The sequence below is a fragment of the Pinus tabuliformis genome, chromosome 3_2 (assembly GCF_031772625.1).
Source record: "Pinus tabuliformis cultivar Carrire ecotype Pingquan chromosome 3_2, CPIR1, whole genome shotgun sequence".
Lineage (NCBI taxonomy): Eukaryota > Viridiplantae > Streptophyta > Pinopsida > Pinales > Pinaceae > Pinus > Pinus tabuliformis.
In genome coordinates this window covers 947407240-947430327 of record NC_142302.1, presented here as the reverse complement: position 1 = coordinate 947430327, position 23088 = coordinate 947407240, and the positions used below count along the sequence as shown (strand labels likewise).

Here is a 23088-nt window from a genome sequence, read left to right as displayed (position 1 = left end):
AGCTTCCTAATCATATTTGGAATTGGTTGGATCTCACAAGCACCATAAATATGTGGCGTATCCATGTGATTTGTAGTGTGTAGTAGAATTGTTCTGTAGTGTGTGCGTACCTTTGTTCTTCATATATATATATAATTTTTTTTTAAATAAATTAGTTACACATACTTATCAACTAGTACAACCACATTAAAAATATTAATGTGGTTGATATAGCCTAAGACTTCATAAATATAGCAAAAAAAAACTATTCCAACAAGAAAATTGTCTTACTAATTCACGCATTTACCTAATTAAGCATGTATAAAAAGGTTATGGGCCAACTTTAACTTAAGAAAAAAAGGAATTACACATCTTATTGTAAAATGGACCATTGTGCTAAATAAAATTTGCTTATATATAAATGAATGTTATAAATAATAATGATAAACTTATCAAGGAGGAATTTATTAGAATTGGAATAATATGAAATCTCTAGGAAATTGGTGGGGTGGGAATTCACTTGGCAAGAATCTAATTTTTAAATTTTTTTAAAAGTAATTAACCATTTTGCAAGTTTATATATAAATGAATGTTATAAATAATAATGAGTAACTTATTATGGAGGAACTTATTAAAATTAGAATAATCTAAAATCTTTAGGAAAATGGTGAGCATCAAATATTTTAAATTTATTAAAAGTCAATGCAACCTAACAAACTCTATAATACACTATAGCCATTAAGACTAAGCATATTCCCTTGAGAATCAATATGGGCCTTCAATTAAAAAAAAAAGTCAATAGATGCTCATCCACATTAAGTTAAAATAATATAGGCCTTCAATTAAAAAAAAGAATCAATAGATGCTCATCCACATTAAGTTAAAATAAAAAACCTTCAACAATAAATATAAATATAAATATAAATATATTATAAAATTAATAATTCAAAATATATCTTAAAACATATTTTTTTATTAAACACCAAAACAATTTAATTAATTATATTTAAAAATATTGGCAAGTTGCACACTTATATATAGATAATTCATATTTTAGAAACATATTGTATTATCAACTAATTTACACGCGAAAATAAACTTAATTAATAATATTGAATGATCATATGAATTCTATTCACATAAATTATTATTTTATTTTGATATATAAATTTTATTGAGATAAATTATTATTTTATTTTGTGTGAGATTAGAGGGCTTAGTGGAGGTTCTTCATAAAATAAAATCGTTGACTTTAAATTGCATTGTTTTGATAATAAATGTAAAATAATGAAAAATATAATTATAAAAAGATAAAAGAGATGAAATGTTGCGTTTTTTTTCCGTTGAATGGTAATGACGGGACGATTTACTTCCCGTCAAAAAGTCCGGCAACCGTGAAAAGCCGGAGAGGAGACATTTTGGAGTTCCGTCTAACGAGACATTGCTTCGTTTGGACTGCATTCGTATCTCCATCCCGTTTTGGTTATCAGTTGTTCTCCGGCGCCTCTGAAACTACCCTTTGACTTGCTTTCAGAGCTTCCCATATGTCTGCATCCTCCTTTCCCCAAAGGAAATCTGAAATCGAAATGGAAATTCAACGTTCTTCTCCTGCAACTACGATTCAATCTTCCTTCGCCTCCACTTCTGCCTCCGCCTCGTCGTCCAATGCTACTGATCCCATGGTTTATGACGTGTTCATAAACCATCGAGGTCCGGACACGAAGGCCACCTTCGCAAGCCCTCTGTACCGTCGTCTTCTTTCACATGGATTCAGAGCCTTTTTAGACGAGCAGGAGCTGGAAGCGGGATTTGATTTCCCTTCTCAAATAGTGCATGCTATTCGAGCTGCCTCGGTCCATGTGGCCGTCTTTTCGCCGAGATACACGGAATCGACATGGTGTTTGAACGAGCTCCTCCTCATGCGGGAATCGGGTTGTCCCATTATACCTGTATTCTACAAGGTCAATCCTGCTGACCTGAGGTATGGTAAGGCGCTGCACACACTCGAGATGAAGACGATCTCCGACCCTGAAACTGGTAGGACTCGGCAACGATATGACTCTGCCACCATTCAAAATTGGAGAAATGCGCTCTCTATTGTTGCAGATATAAGTGGGTTTGATCTGGAGGGCAAGTTTCATGGGTAAGACCTCCAACTTCTTTCTATGAATACAATATATAACATGTAAACATGTATCATGCTTTGCCTCTGGTTTCAGTTATTTATATACATGTATGATGCTTTGCCTTGGCTATGGTTTCAGTTATTTATATTTATGGTTTTTTAATGAATAACTAGGGACGAGATTCGCATGTTAGATGAGGTCGTGGAATCTGTGCTGAAAAGGGTTAAAAAGACAAAGTGGCATGTGGCCAAATATCCCACTGGTTTAGATGAGAAAGTCGAGGATTTCGAAAGAGAGGTATTGAAGCAACCTCAACACGGCGGAAAAGTCCAGGTCCTTGGGATAGTTGCCATGGGTGGAATGGGAAAGACAACGTTGGCTGTAGAATTTTTCAATAGGAAGAATTCAGATTACAATAAATCCTATTGTTTGTTAGATGTAAGAGAAAATGCTAGAAAAAGGTCATTACATTCGTTGCAGAGTAAAGTTTTGGAAGGATTAACTCAACAGGACATGAAGCCACTCTGTGAGGAAAATATACCTCCTTTGCCAGAATATGCGTGGAAATGGACGTTTCTGGGGCTTTTCCGGATGAAATAATTCTAGAAGTATATAATGAAGAATGGGTATAGGCGGTGGACTATGAGCATGTACCCTTCAGATGTTGCAAATTCCATGAACACGGGCATCTCTTTAGAGACTATGCTTTATGTAAAATGGAGAGCAGTATCAAAGAAACCTCAGGTAAAGAGACTGAAAGCTTTACCAAGGTGGGGGGCAAAGGAAAAGGAGGGAGAAAAAACAAAAAAAAAGCTATGAGTAAAAACAACCTAGTCATAATAGGTTCAAGATATTAGAAGAAGAAGAGGGGGATGAAAGAATGAATCAAGTAATGAAGGACAATCCTGTAGAGAAGGAAAAGGATGAGAGCATGGAGGATAGACTTGATAAAATCCAGCAAAAGGAGGATCAGCCAAGCACTATGGAACTTGATAGGGACCAAGAGATGACCCCAAGCAAAGTGGGAACGGAGGATCATGAACTACAGGACATACTGGAAAGGGAGCATCTCGATCTAGAAAAGTTCCTGGAGGAAGGAACAACCAAAGGAGTGGATTCGCTACCTCAAGATGAATTTAACAGAGTACAATAGCTCTTCCTCTGGAGAACGGAGGCTAAGGGTGCAGAGGTCAAAAGAAACTATGATAGTCAGGGTAATGGAGGGGTTAAAACTATGGAGGCAACAGGCGGACAAGCTCCCAATAACCCAGGAAGGAAAAGAGGAAGAAAAAAACAGAATGAGCTGTTGATTGAATGTGGAAAACTCATGATCAACTCAGGTAAGATGAAAGACCTAACTAGTTACTAATTTACAAATATTTCGTAATGAAGCTTACAACATGGAATATTAGGGGTCTAGGAAGAAAAAGGAAACAAAGAAATCTTAGCAATAGAAAGAAAGAAGAAAAACCAGATATGATATTTATCCAGGAAACAAAATGTTCAATAGAAAAAATAAGAGAAATACACAACAAATGGTTGATTAAATATGAATATCTAGAAGTTAAAGCAAATAAAACAGCAGGAGGAATTCTCACACTTTGGAACCCTCAGAAAATAGGAATCCTAGATGTTGAAGCATCCAGGAACTATCTATCAGTGGTCATCCAACCTTTGGGGGACAAGGAAGTTTATTTGATCACAAATGTTTATGGTCCACAAAAGCCTGAAGACAAGCTCGGGCTTCTTACCTCACTGGAGGAATTAAGAAACAAACATTCGGGTATCTCGTGGATTTTGGGAGGGGACTTTAACATGATCATGTCCCTATCAGAAAAAAAAGGTGGAACTAGATCACTAGGCAGAGATTGCATAGCATTTCAGAATTTCATAAACAACACGAGGCTAGTAGATACAGAGACAAGTAATGGTATCTTCACCTGGAAAAATAAAAGGGGAGAAGAGTCTCAAGTGGCCTCAAAACTAGATAGATTTATTGTCTCGGAGGACCTCATCTTACAGGCCTTGACTTGTCAGCTTCGATACTCCCTTTTGGTGGCTTGGATCACTGGCTTGTTCAACTTGAAGTGTCCTTTATAGGAACTCCAAGAAATAGAACTTTCAGGTTTGAAAACATTTGGCTTACCCATCCTGACTTTATCAGCAATATTGAAAAATGGTGGACAAAGGATATGCAAGTTCAGGGCACTAAAATGTTCCTCCTGCATAAAAGATTGAAACACATCAAACTCAGGCTTAAAGATTGGAATAAGAATGAGTTTGGCAACATTTTTGAAGCCAAAAAAGTAGTTGAACGAAAGCTACAAGAAATTAACCAGATCCTCATCACAGATGGCTTCAACGAGGAGAGAGCAGAACAAGCTGACCATCATCAATGAGAATGGGAAGGATTATGTAAGCAAGAGGAGATATTCTGGAAACAAAAATCAAGGGTACAATGGTTAAAATAAGGAGAAAGGAATACATGGTTTTTTCACAAATCTACCATGGATCACAGGTCTCATAACAAGATTTCAAAAATCAAAGATTTTCAAGGAAATCAACTCAATACCCACAAAGAACTAGAAGTTGCTCTGGTTCAACATTTCCAAGGCATAGTTGTGGAACCTCTCTTAGACAGATCACAATTCATCAATGACTTTACAAAGCACATTCCTAATCTTGTGACAAGAGAAGACAATTATAATTTAAACAGACCAGTTAATAAAGAGGAGGTCAGCGGAGTCATGAAAGGGATGCAAAATGGAAGAGCGCCAGGTCCGTATGGTTTCAATGTTGACTTCTTTAAAGCATGTTGGGGAATAGTCAAGCTCGATATCATCGAGGTGGTGGAGGACTTAAGGAAAAACAAAACTGTTTTGAAGGTGCTCAATACCTCTTTCATATCCTTGATTCCAAAGTAGGATAATGCTATGACACCAGACAGGTTTAGACCAATAGCATTATGCAATGTGGTGTACAAAATTATTTCCAAAATAATTTCCAACAGGCTTAAGCCCCTTCTTCCAACTCTCATGTCTGAGGAACATATGTGGAAGGCAGGAAAATTCTCAACAATATCATTCAAGCTCACGAGGTGGTTCACTCACTTAAGAACAATAGGCAGGCAGGAATGATTATACAACTTGACCTGGAAAAGGCTTATGATAATCTAAGCTGGGCTTCCATTAGGGAAGTTCTAATAGTTTATGGTTTCGACCATAACTGGATAAGATGGGTAATGGCCCTTGTAAGTACCTCCAGTTTTTCAATCCTACTAAATGGTTCACCATCCACAACCTTTAAACCTTCAAGAGGTCTCAAATAAGGAGATCCACTCTCACGCTTCCTCTTTATTCTCATGATGGAAGGGCTAGGAAATGCTATCAAATTTGCCAAAGCAGAATGCCAAATTTAGGGTCTCAAACTCACCATGAATGGACATGCTTTGACCCATCAACAATTTGTGGACGATACCATGCTGCAAGGTACACCCACGGTCAAGGAAGCTCTAGCCTACAAACAAATCATGAACGACTTTGCAATGGCTGCGGGTACAGAGGTAAGCCTTACCAAAACAAAGATTTTCTTTTTCAATATTGAATGTTGCTATTCAGAGAAATATATCTAGAATTCTAGGCTTTCAAAGAGATATGCTACCCTCCAAATATTTGGGAGTACCTCTAACAGACAAACCTCTAAGTAAGGCAGTTTGGGAGCCTGTGACTAATAAGCTCCAGGACAAAATCCGAAAATGGACAAACAGGTCTTTAAATTTAGCAGGATGACTAGTGCTCACAAAAGTTTTCCTACAAGCTATCCCCATCTTTATGTTTTTAGCCCTTCCAGCTCCTATAGGAGTTATGCAACAATGCAGAAATATCCAAAGAGATTTTCTTTGGGGCAGAGGGGAAGAGACAAAAAAATGGGCTTTGTTAGCCTGGGAAAATATATGTAAACCTAAGACACATGGAGGTTTGGGACTTGATGATCCTGAAATACTTAACAAAATTTTGGGGGCAAAACTATGGTGGAGATGGCTAAAAGATTTGGCTTCACCTTGGGCCAAAATTTGGAAACAGAAATATGCAAACAATTGGCAAGAAAGGGATCACATTAGGATGTCTGGGCTGATCAAAGGCTCCCACATTTGGAACAAAGCTTGGGAGAATAGAGCCATTGTTTAGAAACATAGTTTCTGGGAAATAAGAGATGGAAACCTTGCTTGGTTTTGGGAAGATAATTGGTAACAGGAACCTAAGTTGTTAAGAGAAGAATTCGTCAATCTCAAGAACAATACTGACAACGAAGGGTTACTCAGGGTAAATGACTTCTGGGATCAGGAAAGAAGTGAAGGAAAATGGAGAATATGGAATAACCTAGTATATAGTGATGACTCCCCGTTGAAGGCATAGGTAGAAGCTTTAATAGCCATCTTAGAATTAAGAAAGATTCTGACATCAGCAGATTCAGGCGAGCTGAGATGGGGAAAAAACAATGAAGGCAACTTTAACCTCAAAGAGGCCAAACGCATAGCCCTTGGGCTTGAATTTCCAAACCCTAATTGGGTATGGAAGGACCTATGGCAGAACCAAATCTGGATGAAAATCAAACTGTTCACGTGGTTAGTGCAGCATAAAAAAATTCTGATCTAGGAAAACCTTAGAAAAAGAGGGGTATCTGGTCCATCTAGATACCAACTATGTGAATTACAAGAAGAAACTATGGATCACCTACTCAACGTCTGCCCTTTCACATCTACCTTGTGGAACTGGGTAGCATCAATATTCAGAGAAACAGACAGGGACATGGGTAGCATTACTAGCACTTTGAAGAAGTGGAGGAAAAATTTCTCTGATAATGAAATAATCAACAAAGCTTGGGCTTTAGTTCCAGGCTTTCTAATATGGGATGTCTAGAAAGAACGCAACAACAGAATATTCAAGAACAGGAAAGGTTCTTCCCAGAGCATCATGACTTAGATTTTAATACAGCTTAATGAGATGGTAGGAACCCTCATTAAAAACCCCCCTGAGGACCAATCAAAAGACATAGATGTGCAGATACTATTACATTTAGGTCTTCATGATTTGTCCCACAGGGAAAAAACATGAATGTAAGTCATATACTAACTAATAAGGATTTCTGGCAACCCCCTCCTCAGGGTTTTATGAAATGCAATATAGATGGGGCCTCAAAAGGAAACTCGGGTAGGGTTGGGTATGGAGGATTAATAAGAGATGAAAAGGGTTTCATAAAAACCATCTTTCATAGTCATTTGGGGAAAGCCAATAATCATATGGCAGAGCTCATGGCCCTTGAGCAATGCCTAGAAATCTTGAGGGACTCAAATCTTCATAATACCATAATTGAAGTTGATTCTGAATTGATTATTAATTCGGTTAAGAAAATTTGCTATGGCTCAGCTCCAGATAAAGTAATGAGACATTGGCAGCTTCTGCAAGTTTATGAACGGATTTAATCCCACCTGTAGAACATGATAACCCTTAGTTTTACTCATGTGTGCCGGAAAACCAACAAATTAGCGGATATATTAGCTAATGAAGGTGTACTCTGTGCTAAGAGCAATAAAAAATATGACTAGATAGAGACCCCCCAAGGTAGATTGAGGGAAGAGTGTCTCAGATAGGCAAATGTAGACAGGGAGTTTTATCAGAGTAGGGGAAACTAGCAGGAGGTAGACTAATGGAAATAGAGGAATTTTGGTCTATACAGGGAAGCAGTGCATGGAATCATGCGGACAGGATATCCGATCTTCGGGCAGGAATATGTACCTAGAACTCTACAAACCCAAAGTTCTCGTGCAGGAATCAATATATAGGACAAGTCTTTTTATGAAAATGAAATTCACTAAAGATCGCCTTTGATTTAGCTATGCCGGGAGCTTAGATAGCGTGAAAAATAGAGGCAATCCTAGGAATTTCGCATGGCAAATAGCAAGGTGGATACCATGCCAAACAAACCCGAAATTAATTTAAGCGGTGGCTTTATTAGACTTTGGGTCCAGGGGCGTAGTTAATCACCATGCAAGTTACTTAGCAAGGTTAGGATCGGTGGATTTCAGGCGGATTACTTGCTCGAGGGTTATCCTCCCAGGCGGATCTGAAATCTTTATATTGTTGTCTCTATATCTTTATCGGGTCCAATTCAAATCTTAAAGGGTTTGCATGTTAGCTTTCCGAAATAGATCCTCGACCGTAAGATCTCGGGAGGCGGATCACATGGTCTTGGCGAAAGATTGAATTTTGGAGGTCACGATGTAATGTTTGTGGGCCCTTGGCCTAGATTGTGGGCCTTTGGCTCGGCTCCCAAGGCTTTGTGTGGCTCGATAACTTTATGGCCCACATCTCCTTTGGGTATGTTGTACTTTATGTAATTTGTTTTTATGATATAATTAAATAGAAAGACCGACTCTTGCTTCAGCAAAAATAAAAAATTATATATATTTTAATACAATTATGTATTAAAATACAAACTAATTGCTCTAAGTTTAAAAAGACAAACATATATATATATATATATATATATATATATATATATATATATATATATATATATATATATATATGTCAACAGGTCTTGCATAGACGGTTAGGTGCTCTGTTAAGGCACTCATTGATGTGAAGTCACTCATTCATTTCCCTATATCCATAGGGGTGATTTATTGAATATGATGAAGATGTAGTCTTACCAAGCTTACAAAAAAAAATTAATCATAATAAACATCAAACAAAGTAGATATGAATTAAAATGTCAATGAACTTATTTTTATTTCTTTTTCTTACAGGCTCTTTAGACCTTGTTTTATTTGACTAATTAAAATTGTTGTATTTACTTGATTTATTTTTTGATCACGTATTCCTTTCAAATTTTCCATAATTGAATATTCTATCCTAACTTTTTATATTATTTAGGACTCTTTTAGTTCAATTTAATTTATGTATATTATTTATATTTTAAAAATATTCTTTGGTGCATTTTTATTTTTAAATAACCTATATCTATTTTATATTAGATTTTTTTATTAAAAGTTTACTTTACCATGTATTTTTTAGATTCTTTATTATATAGTTTTTCCTGTTATGATTATATCTCTCTATATATAATTGTTAGTGGTTATGATTATATATATATATATATATATATAAAATTGTTGGTTGTATTTGACTTTTACAGTGGTCTTTTTGTTTTGATTTACTTTGTTTTATTACTTTGGTTCTTTATTTTTGAGAGTTAAATTGAATTTATTAAAAATTGTTTTTAATAATTTTAGTCTTGACTTTTTCTTGTTTCCAATTTATTTTTATTTAGTTTCGATTTTTTTTTATTATTTTTATGTTCCATGAATATATATATATATATATATATATATATATATATATATATATATATATATATAGTTGTGTTTGACTTGATTTAATCATTATATTTTCTATATTCTATATTCTTATTATTTATTTCGATTCAATATTTATTATTAATGTATTCTTGTATTTTTTTGTAAGTTTGACTCAGTTCCTTGTGTATTATTTTCATTATTTATTCTTAGACCTTTCATCTTAGTTTTGAGGATGAACTACACTGGATGGTTTGAACGCCTAAATTCCAATATTATTTTGACCAAAATAATTTTAATTTACAAAATATGAATACCACAAGCCTGAATTCAGAAATATCGATAAACTATTGTGTTGTTGTGTGTAGATGTAATCTGTAGATGCAATTAAAGTAGATAAAAATATAAATTCATTAATTTTAATGATTTTTAAAATTTTAGTAACATCATGCAATAATTATTTTGATACTTATTGTAGATGGATGCCTATCAAAACAATTATTAATAGTAAAAAATAATATGTCAAGTTGAAATTAAAGTTTTAAATGATATTCAAAACCAAATATATATATATATATATATATATATATATATATATATATATATATATAAATTAATATTAACTATTATTTTATTATTATTTAGTATCTTTATTATAAAACTAATGTTATTTTTTAATTACTCATTTTATATAAATTATTAATAAAGAAAATCAATATCATAATTTATTTAGTATCTTTATTATAAAACTAATGTTATTTTTTAATTACTCATTTTATATAAATTATTAATAAAGAAAATCAATATCATAATTTTCAAAAAAGAATTGCATAGAAAATAATTTTTTTAATAAATATATAAAAAAATAAAATCAATATTTCATTTTTCCTTTTTCATTAAACATTTTCCTTTTTCATTAAACATTGTTTAACAATCTTATTGGGTAATTTTTCGTCTTAAATATTAATTTTAAATGATAAAATAATATTTAAAACCAATATAATAATGATATTTAACTATATTTAAAGCAATAGAATCTTGCATTTTAAAGATTTTCATTTTAAGAAATTTCATAAATATGAGCATTTGATAAAAATTTAATTCCACGTGAGAAGAATTTCAAATTAACCAATATTTACATTAATTCATAAGGATTGTGATTTCGAATGTTAAAATTGTTTTAAACTCCAAATGACGGCCACGAAAATTCTCGATCACTGTAATTATTTTCGTGGCAAAAAGGGTGTTGTTTTCCTTATATGGTGGTGAAGCACGATTCAAAATGACCAAAACACAGTAACTTTTCTGCAATGGTTCTACGACACATAAGGATGAATAACAGGGAGATCATCTACGTCCAACTTCGATGTTCACAATGACTGCTTCAACAAACAAATATTTGAGTTATGCACATCATAAGTTTCTAACCAATCAAAACATATAATTACTAAGATCTGCAGAGCATTTTACTTTCATGTGAAACATTGTACCTTTTGCCATTAAATATGTTTGAGCAAAAAATACTTCGAGATTCCAAGTTATTATTTGGATTAACAGTAGGTTGGATCTCTGAGCATATTCACACCAACATTTGGTATTGGTATCAGAGCTGGTAATAGTGACAAAATTGTCTGGGACGCCGAGATTATTTACTTGGACCAAGGATGAATTGATATCCACTTTTTTGGTTGTGTGACTTGATTTAGCTATAAATAACAATACAATATTTTATACTTTAAAGAAAAAAACTTAAAACAACAACGGAAACCAAAATACCAGAGGTACCATGGCTCATAATCTTGAAAACAAGAATGATAACTTCGATTGCTTTATTTGTTTAAGATGGTAGAGTATTTGTGATTCTCGCATCTTTATTTACTGAACTAAAAAAATGTTACATTAATGAAGCTCCCGACCAGGGTTGCACAGAACTAGGCAAAAATATCAATGCGAAGTAATGATACTAATGGAAGTTGTACATAGAATCCGGTTAAAATAATTATTATTTCATTCTGCTCCAATATACATGTTATGAAGGTAGATATAATACTTTCAAAATATGAAGTAATGGATGATTACAAATTGTTTTTTTCATATATATATAGAAAAAAGTTAAACATGAAAGAATATATTGGTCAAAGTTCAACTACTGGTTAGTCAAAAGAAAATTCATTGCTAGAGGTAAGCTCGATAGGGACTAATAATTAAACTTTACAATTTTATATAAAATTTTAAGCTTACAAGCATCCTAAAAATAAAGTGTTATGTACTAAGAGATTTGAGATTCAAAATCCTCCTAACTAACTTGTATCTGCATAAGGGGCATGGACCACCATGTCACGCAATAGCAAAACTAGCTAATCACAATAATAATAAAAATTATAATAATTATACAACTCACTTTTAAATCCCAAAAACTAAAACTTCTTATAAATATTACAATCGGGCCTGGAAATTGACGTTATTTTATTCTTGGTGAAAATTTTTGCACGTCAAAAATATATTGGGGTCTCGTTATTGTGATGTTTAATTAAAAATTCAAACCGTAAAAATCTATTGTACCAGAATTTACTAATCCCCAAAATTATTTATTATAACTAATGTTGAGTTTACTATAAGGCTATGACAGGGCTATGGCTAACGTGCTATATTCTTTCAAGATCTGGTTGTTGAGAATTAATGGAACATTATGGGCATTGGGCAATGGGGACTACAGGGCTATGGCACGCGGCATAGCTAGCTAGCGTGCTATATTCTTTCAAGATCTGGTTGTTGATGACATAATTTAATGACCTATTTACTAGCATTGGATTTCACTCTCTTGCGAAACAACTTTAGAATTTACTAGGGTCCAAATACCACTTTAGCATTTAGAATTTACCAGGGTCCACTTAGTCCACTTACCACTTTCACCTTTAGAATTTACGAGGGTCCAGTTACCACTTTCGCCTTTAGAATTTACCATGGTCCAGTTACCACTTTCGACTTTGGCATATAACCATATGTGGTTTGATGGATTATGTGTTTTATGGTCTTAAATTTTCCTCTGTGATTGCTCTTTCTTTCTAATTGGGAAAAGCAATAACATCCCTGCAATATTTTAATTTACCCTACTTCATTGTTGAATTTGTTTTTACCCTATTCCAGTGTTGAGTGTTGAATTTGTTAGCCTGTGAATATGGCATGCTTAAAAATTGCTAGACTGGTGGTATCAGCGTATGAGGTATGTACTCTTTATTTACTTATAACATTAGTTTATTGTAAAACTTGAAAAATACTTACAAGTTACGTAAAATTTGATATGGTATCCAACCCTTGGAAATTTTGAAGTAAATTAAGGCTTGGTTGCTTTTGGAAATTTTGAAGTAAATTAAGGGGTGGTTGCTTTTGATTTTGTTTTTATCCTACTGCAGTGTTGAATTTGTTAGCCTCTGAATATGGCAAGCTTTCTAGTTCAAAACTGCTAGACTGGTGGTATCAGCCTATGAGGTATGTACTCTTTATTTACTTATGTCATTAGTTTATTGTAAAACCTGAAAAATACTTACAAGTTATGTAAAATTTGATATGGTATACAACCCTTCACGAAATTTTGAAGTAAATTACGATTTATTATTAAAAACTTTTTTGTATTTTTTCTAACAAGTTTGAATTTCAATGAAATACACTATAGTTTGGAAAAATTCCACTAAATGTTTTATTTATACTACATTTGCATGGTTTTCATTGTTTAAATAGTCTCACTATAAATTTGGACTATAAATATGATAGACTACAATTCCACTATTTTTACCCACATACAATGATGCATGATGTCGTTAAATTTCTTTATTTTGTTTGTTGACTTCTATAATGCTAGATTTGTTTGAGTATGGTAGTGAGGTGCACAACAATAAATGACTTCTGCTAAAATCCGCATGATTGATTGAAAACTAACTGTTGTGTTGTATTTTTATTTTTATTTAATTAAGTTAAAAAATGAAAACCAAATATTTGTTTTCTATTTTTAGCAAGACATCATATTTTTTTGGATCTGGAAATTATAATAAAACTAGTTTGAAAAATAACTAGTGCCAGTGGTATTTTTATTTTTATTTACTTAAGTTAAAAAATGAAAAACAAATATCTCTTTTTAATTTTAGTCAAACTGATCCTATTTTTTTGGGTCTGGAAATTGTAATAAAACTAGAATTCGAGTCTGTTAGTGAGGGAAGATTGAAAATTTTTATATATAATATACGTATAGAATATGTTTAAAATAATGTTTCCGGGTTGACAAATGTATATACTTATAGACCAGCATAATGTTTTCGGGTTGACAAATGTTTGAACATTTTGTCCTATGTACATTGCTATTACATAAGAATGAAAAATGTGCGTGATTACATAAAATATTACAGAAGAATGAAAAATGTCCGTGATTTGAATGAATTTTCTGAGCCTTTTTAGAAGAATGAAAAAGGTCTGTGATTAGCCATTTTAGAAAAATGAAAAATGTTAGTGATTATAATTTTCCCTTTCTTATTTCGGAGTTTATGAGGAAAATCACTTCAATCTGGTTTGTACACGCATGAGAAGAATTTATGAATTGAACCATTTATGAATTGAACTCTAGTCTTGATCTGTGTAAAAAAATCCTAAATTAATGTTCTAGCATCATTTGGGATAATCCAATTGTCAACCCAAAGATAAATTTATGAGAACGATTTGTAATTGTTCAATTCTCTTGCTTTAATGGTGAAAATTTATAGTTGAATGGTTAACTAAAAGTCCACACTATCCATATTTGCTTTCAAGTTTTCTGCTGCTTGAAGATTGTCTAGATTGGGGATCACCTGTTGATATAATTGTCCAGATTGGGGATCACCTGTTGATATTTCAGCCATTTGTTTTTGTTAGAGATGGATATATCTATGTGAAGTCTGAAAGTTTGCAATTATAAGCACAACTTTGGTAATTTGGTTTAAAGAATGTTGTGTTAAGCATGAATAAATGCTAGTAGTTGTTACTTTTAGTAAATTACCATAATTTCACTATATTTTCAACATCATACAGTGTAAGATGATTAGTATTATACTCACATTGGAGGCTTGGATGACCATGCTCACACTGCGGATGTTGTACACTGCTCACTAGCATCTATGTGAAAACTATATGATTCTACTTTGAAGCTTTATGAACAAACATAGAATTATTTCTTGATTATTACATAGAAGAGTTCAATGCGGGAAGATCCAATGCTACTATTTTAGTTTATTAGCATGAAAGGTGGTTTATTAGCATAAAACTTAAAGTGAAGGGAATGTAAAATGTAAAAACATCATGAAATTTTCATTTGATGGGCAGAGGGAATTTGAAATTCCAACCCTGATTACGATATTAAGATAATTAATAATTAGAATACTCTGTAGTGTCTCTACCTCATCAAAACCTAAATATCTCAAACTTCCTTAGGGATACTCCCTATGAAGTTAGACTCTCTCTGAGTTTACATGATCTCCACTGGCTCACATGCTTCCATTGTGCACTCTCTAATCCACTAGGCATTCAAACTTGCACGTTGAATTTCCATGGGACATGAGAGCATGGGTTTGGTCTTAGAATGCTTAATACAAACATACTCAAATTCCTTAAACATCCTACTTTTCACATTGGAAAAATACACATCAGTGAATCAACTAGTGCACATGACAATTTTTAAATCTTTCAACACTTCTTCGTTATATTAATAATCTATAATACAACAATCTAGGGATCCCATACCAGTTACCATGACCCTCATATAATAACTCATACGAGAATAAAAACTATTGCTTGGAGTAAATCACTTTGACTGACTTACCCTGGACAAGACAACAACTGACCTACTTGTTGATAGTGGCCACACACAACCCTTTCAGTCCATGTGTCTTGAACACATTTGCAAGTCCATCTGTTCCCAATATCTAGCAACAAGAATTTACCTCTATCAATGAATCTTTCTCCTTCAAGTGACTCAACACGACTCACCAATCTTCCCTCTTGTTGATCATTATTTCATCAACAAATCAACACATAGGGACTTCTTGTGAGTTGCTCACAATTCTATATGTGAACCACTTCCTAACTTTCCCACTATTACTCCTCAACACTTAGGGACGTATTCCTTCTATATCTTTCCTGTATTGGTCCAATGAGGACAAAGATAGGGCATGAGGGATGCCTTTATTCTCACTGAAAATGTCCTTTTTTTACAATAAACTAAGGCTATCAATCTTAGCTGCACTACCTTAGCTCAATAGTTCTGCCTCTCCTAACATGCTTGATGTCCAGCTCAATCATTACACTTTATGCTCTGTGTAGAAGTCACCAAAAAACCCTCCTTAATGTAATTATTATACCATAAACTTGTCCCAAACTTGTCATAAACTTGGACCTCTATCTTCCCATCTCCAGTCGACTCCTTGACTAATATTTGGCCACCATAACTTCCCTTTCCTAGGGCTTCTAGATCTACCCTCTAATAGTGAATAGGATGCCTCCTCGTCACTACTGCTCGATATAATTAAGATCAATCCCTTTAGATCGCTGCAACTAGCACTCTTATTTTTGATTTGGTCACACAAAATTAGGGAACTGGGGCTGCTAAATATTTTTTTCCATATCCTATGAACAAACTTCTATAAACCCTTCTTTCCACCTGATCCGACAATCGTTTTCCCTGGTCATTCTCCTCTTCTTTAGTTCACACTTGAAGATATTTTTGCCTCACAAAGTATCTACTCATACACAAGACTTGTGCATGCACCAACTGCCCTGATCTTAGGGATACACAAACAAAATTTGAGATTCCTAGTAGCCACATTATATTTATTGATATATAAATTTTGGAAATTATTTTACCTTTACCTAAATATAATTTAATTTTTTAATAAAGTAGACACTTTTCAGGCAAGTTGCACATAGTTATCAATAAAATTAAAAATAAATAAAAATATATTATAAAATTAGTAATTCAAAGTATATTTTAAAAATATTTTTATTTATCAACTAATTTACACAAACCAAAAAACTTTATATATATATATATATATATATATATATATATATTTCAAGGAAGTTGCACATACTTATCAACTAGTACAATCACATTAAAAATATTAATGTTGTTGATATAGCCTAAGGCCTCATAAATATAACCAAAAAAATCATTGCAACACTAAGAACGACTTACTAATGCATACATTTACCTGATTAAGCAAGTATAAAAATGTTATGGGTCAATTTTAACTTAAGAAAAAATGAGCCATTTTGCAGAATAAAATTTTCTTATATATAAATGAATGTTATTAATAATAATGAGGAATTTATCACGGAGGAACTTATTAGAATTGGAATAATATCAAATCCCTAAAAAATTGGTGGGTGGGTAGCCACTTGGCACAAATATAATTTTTTCAGTAATGGAACATTTTTCTAAATAAAATTTGCTTATATATAAATGAATGTTATAAATAATAATGAGGAACTTATTAGAATTGGAATAATCTCAAATTTCTAGGATATTGGTGAGCGGGGAGCCACATGGCACAAGTATTTTTTAAATTTATTAAAAGTCATTGCAATCTAACAAACTCTATAATACACTATACCCATGACTAAGCATATGGTGAGCATATTTCCTTGAGAATCAATCTAAGCCTTCAATAGGCTTAAAAAAAGATCAACAAACCTTCATCTACCTTAAGTTGAAATAAAATACCTTCAACAATAAATATAAATATATTATAATTTATAATTTAAAGTATATCTTAAAAACATATTTTATTATCAAATAATTCACACACAAAAAACACTTAATTAATAATATTTAAAATATATATACAAACTACACACTTTTATATATATATATATACACCAATAAACTTAATTAATAATATTGAAGGACTATATATGAACTCTATTCACATAAATTATTATTTTATTTTGTTGTAACAGATCAGGGTTTCAGGTTCCTCACATGAGAGTCTAGGTTTAGAGGAGGTTCCTCACATGAGAGTTAAGTTTGGTATTTGAAGCCCTCAGTTAAGCTTTCTAATCTGTCACACACAAAATAAAATAATAATTTATCTCAATAAAATTTATATGATTCTTCTATATTATTAATCAAGTTTATTGGTGCATGTAAATTAGTTGATAATAAAATATATTTTTAAGATATATTTTTAATTTATATATATATATATATATAGCTTGCATATATTTTTGGGATTTAATTAATTTAAATTTTTTGGTGTGTAAATTAATTGATAATAAAATATTCTTTGAAAATATATTTTGAATTACTAATTCTATAATATATTTATATTTATTAATAAGTATGTGCAACTATCTTTAAAGGTGCCTACCTCATTAAACAAATTATATATATATATATATATATATATATATATATATATATATATATTGGTGTGTATAAATTAGTTGATAATAAAATATGCTTTTAAGATATACTTTGAATTATTAATTCTATAATTTATTCAATTTGTCTCAAAAGTGTCTATTTATTAAAAAATGGAATTATAAAGATAAAATTGTGTGCGGTAATTAAAAATTATTTAGGTAAAGGTTAAATACTTTCCAAAATTTATATGGACGTCAATAAATATAATGCGGCTATTGGGAATCTAAAGTATTGGGAATTTGGAGTATTTAAATATGATTAAGATTATTATGGGAAATATATATATATATATATATATATATATATATATATATATATAACTTGGAAGATAATCTTTCCATCATCAGTTTAGAATTGGTTGCAGATTTGTAGGTGGATGTTGAGAGAACATCTCAACCTCCCTATTCATATTTGGAATTAGTTGGATCTCACAAGCACCATAAATATGTGATGTATCCATGTGATTTGTAGTATGCAATAGATTGTTCCGTTGTGTGTGCATACCTTTGTTTTTCTACTTGGTATCAGAGCCAATTAATGAACAATGTTGCATAATTGGAATTAGCGGTTCTTGGTGCTCGAAAACCCTTGAACACATCACTAGTTTGATTGTGTTTATACTGTTATGGTTTGTTGTTCTTAGCGCTTGGAAACCCCTGAACAATGACTACAAGTTACAGTATGAGATCCATGTGTGTGAAACAGGTCAAGCTGTTGGATCAGCTTCTGAACACATTCAGAATTCAGACCGTTTGCCTAGCAACTGATGGATAGATGAAAACGAAATATCTGACAGATAGTGACTGGTCCATAGGATGGTTCATTACTTTTCAGCTCTTATCGAGGAAGCCCTGACGAGCCGAGTTGTCAATATTGTTGCTCTTGCAAAGTTCATCATTGAAGCAGGTGTACTTTAAATGAGTTGAAAGGTAAGCTCGAAGATGTCGAGAAAGAAAGAGCGGAGTCCATAATACTACAGAGTGGGTAGAGTTCCTGATGAAGACCAGTTAGACAAAGACCAATTAATTAAGGGAGAGACTTGGAAGATAATCCTTCCATGCTCAGTTTAGAATTGGTTGGAGATTTGTAGGTGGATGTTGAGAGAATATTTCAAGCTCCCTAATCATATTTGGAATTGGTTGGATCTCACAAGCACCATAAATATGTGATGTATCCATGTGATTTATAGTGTGTAGTAGAATTGTTTTGTAGTGTGTGCGTACCTTTGTTTTTCTAATATATATATATATATATATATATATATATATATATATATATATAATTTTTTAAATAAATTAGTTACACATACTTATCAACTAGTACAACCACATTAAAAATATTAATGTGGTTGATATAGCCTAAGACTTCATAAATATAACCAAATAAACTATTCCAACAAGAAAATTGTCTTACTAATTCACGCATTTACCTAATTAAGCATGTATAAAAAGGTTAGGGGTCAACTTTAACTTAAGAAAAAAAGGATTACAAATCTTATTGTAAAATGGACCATTGTGCTAAATAAAATTTGCTTATATATAAATGAATGTTATAAATAATAATGATGAACTTATCAGGGAGGAATTTATTAGAATTGGATTTATATGAAATCTCTAGGAAACTGGTGGGGTGGGGAGTCACTTGGCAAGAATCTAATTTTTAATTTTTTTAAAAGTAATTGACCATTTTGCAAGTTTATATATAAATGAATGTTATAAATAATAATGAGTAACTTATTAAAATTAGAATAATCTAAAATTTCTAGGAAAATGGTGGGCATCTAACTTTTTAAATTTATTAAAAGTCAATGCAACCTAACAAACTCCATAATACACTATAGCCATTAAAACTAAGCATATTCCCTTGAGAATCAACATGGGCCTTCAATTAAAAAAAAGAGTCAATAGATGCTCATCCACATTAAGTTAAAAGAATATGGGCCTTCAATTAAAAAAAGAGTCAATAGATGCTCATCCACATTAAGTTAAAATAAAAAACCTTCCACAATAAATATAAATATAAATATATTATAAAATTAATAATTCAAAATATATCTTAAAACATATTTTATTATTAAACACACGAAAACAATTTAATTAATAATATTTAAAATTATTGGCAAGTTGCACACTTATATATAGAATTAATAATTCATATTTTAGAAACATATTGTATTATCAACTAATTTACACGCGAAAATAAACTTAATTAATAATATTGAATGATCATATGAACTCTATTCACATAAATTATTATTTTATTTTGATATATAAATTTTATCGAGATAAATTATTATTTTATTTTGTGTGAGATTAGAGGGCTTAGTGGAGGTTCTTCATAAAATAAAATCGTTGACTTTAAATTGCATTATTTTGATAATAAATGTAAAATAATGAGAAATATATCATTATAAAAAGATAAAAGAAATGAAATGTTGCGTTTTTTTCCGTTGAATGGTAATGACGGGACGATTTACTTCTCGTCAAAAAGTCCGGCAACCGTGAAAAGCCGGAGGAGACATTTTGGAGTTCCGTCATTCTATAAGGTAAACTATGAACATGTTAGACATCGCGTAGTCTAACGAGACATTGCTTCGTTTGGACTGAATTATTAATTCTATAATATTTTATATTTATTAATAATTATGTGTAATTTGCTTGAAAGGTGTTTACTTCATTATATATATAGTTTAATTTGTAAATGAAATAATTTTTTTCACTGGAATTCACTAAAATCTATCAATATAATTTCAAGTTTTTTTGTTTTTTAAAATACATTTTTGAATGCATAAATAGATTTAACATCCTTGAAAACCCTTGGGTACAAATTAAACAATTTAAACTCAAGTTTTTAAAAATATTTGTCAACGTTTGACTAAAATTAACCAGAAAAATGGTCATATGCTAAACTCATTGAGCACATCATATGTCGTTTTATTTTTGATAAAAGGGACCCATTTTGAATCGATAATTTTTTCCCATAATAATCTTAATCATATTTAAATACTCCAAATTCCCAATACTTTAGATTCCCAATCGTTGCATTATATTTATTGCCGTCCATATAAATTTTGGAAAGTATTTAACCTTTACCTAAATAATTTTTAATTACTGCACACAATTTTATCTATATATAATATCTTTATAATTTCATTTTTTAATAAATAGACACTTTTGAGGCAAATTGAATAAATTATAGAATTAGTAATTCAAAGTATATCTTAAAAGAATATTTTATTATCAACTAATTTATACACAACAAAAAACTTAATTATATATATATAACTTGGAAGATAATCTTTCCATCATCAGTTTAGAATTGGTTGCAGATTTGTAGGTGGATGTTGAGAGAACATCTCAACCTCCCTATTCATATTTGGAATTAGTTGGATCTCACAAGCACCATAAATATGTGATGTATCCATGTGATTTGTAGTATGTAATAGAATTGTTCCGTTGTGTGTGCATACCTTTGTTTTTCTACTTGGTATCAGAGCCAATTAATGAACAATGTTGCATAATTCAAATTAGTGGTTCTTGGTGCTCGAAAACCCTTGAACACATCACTAGTTTGATTGTGTTTATACTCTTATGGTTTGTTGTTCTTAGTGCTTGGAAACCCCTCAACAATGACTACAGGTTACAGTATGAGATCCATGTGTGTGAAACAGGTCAAGCTGTTAGATCAGCTTTTGAACACATTCAGAATTCAGACCGTTTGCCTAGCAACTGATGGATAGACGAAAATGAAATATCTGACAGATATTGACTAGATGGTTCATTACTTTTCAGCACTTATCGAGGAAGCCCTGACGAGCCGAGTTGTCAATATTGTTGCTCTTGCAAAGTTCATCATTGAAGCGGGTGTACTTTAAATGAGTTGAAAGGTAAGCTCGAAGATGTCTAGAAAGAAATAGCAGAGTCCATAATACTGCAGAGTGGGTAGAGTTCCTGATGAAAGTGGGTAGAGTTCCTGATGAAGACTAGTTAGACAACGATCAATTTTATTGTTATAATATGTATTGTAATTGTGCATGTAAGAATTAAGGGAGAGACTTGGAAGATAATTCTTCCATGCTCAGTTTAGAATTGGTTGCAGATTTGTAGGTGGATGTTGAGAGAATATTTCAAGCTCCCTAATCATATTTGGAATTGGTTGGATCTCACAAGCACCATAAATATGTGATGTATCCATGTGATTTGTAGTGTGTAGTAGAATTGTTTTGTAGTTTGTGCGTACCTTTGTTTTTCTAATATATATATATATATATATATATAATTTTTTTAAATAAATTAGTTACACATACTTATCAACTAGTACAACCACATTAAAAATATTAATGTGGTTGATATAGCCTAAGACTTCATAAATATAACCAAAAAAACTATTCCAACAAGAAAAATGTCTTACTAATTCACGCATTTACCTAATTAAGCATGTATAAAAAGGTTAGGGGTCAACTTTAACTTAAGAAAAAAAGGATTACAAATCTTATTGTAAAATGGACCATTGTGCTAAATAAAATTTGCTTATATATAAATGAATGTTATAAATAATAATGATGAACTTATCAGGGAGGAATTTATTAGAATTGGAATTATATGAAATCTCTAGGAAACTGGTGGGGTGGGGAGTCACTTGGCAAGAATCTAATTTTTAATTTTTTTTAAAGTAATTGACCATTTTGCAAGCTTATATATAAATGAATGTTATAAATAATAATGAGTAACTTATTATGGAGGAACTTATTAAAATTAGAATAATCTAAAATCTCTAGGAAAATGGTGGGCATCTAACTTTTTAAATTTATTAAAAGTCAATGCAACCTAACAAACTCTATAATACACTATAGCCATTAAGACTAAGCATATGCTAAGCATATTCCCTTGAGAATCAATATGGGCCTTCAATTAAAAAAAAGAGTCAATAGATGCTCATCCACATTAAGTTAAAATAATATGGGCCTTCAATTAAAAAAAAAGTCAATAGATGCTCATCCACATTAAGTTAAAATAAAAAACCTTCAACAATAAATATAAATATAAATATATTATAAAATTAATAATTCAAAATATATCTTAAAACATATTTTATTATTAAACACACCAAAACAATTTAATTAATAATATTTAAAATTATTGGCAAGTTGCACACTTATATATAGAATTAATAATTCATATTTT

General features: G+C 31.6%; 1 protein-coding gene across 1 annotated transcript; it reads left to right on the top strand.

Annotated features, from left to right (window-relative positions):
* Window positions 1–1560: 1560 nt before the first annotated feature.
* Window positions 1561–2705, top strand: LOC149183763 (TMV resistance protein N-like). Its single transcript, XM_089415071.1, has 2 exons — window positions 1561–2122; window positions 2279–2705. Exons 1-2 carry the CDS (start codon window positions 1566–1568, stop codon window positions 2703–2705), a joined length of 984 nt encoding a protein of 327 aa, XP_089271197.1. The 5' UTR covers window positions 1561–1565.
* The last annotated feature ends 20383 nt before the right edge of the window (window positions 2706–23088 follow it).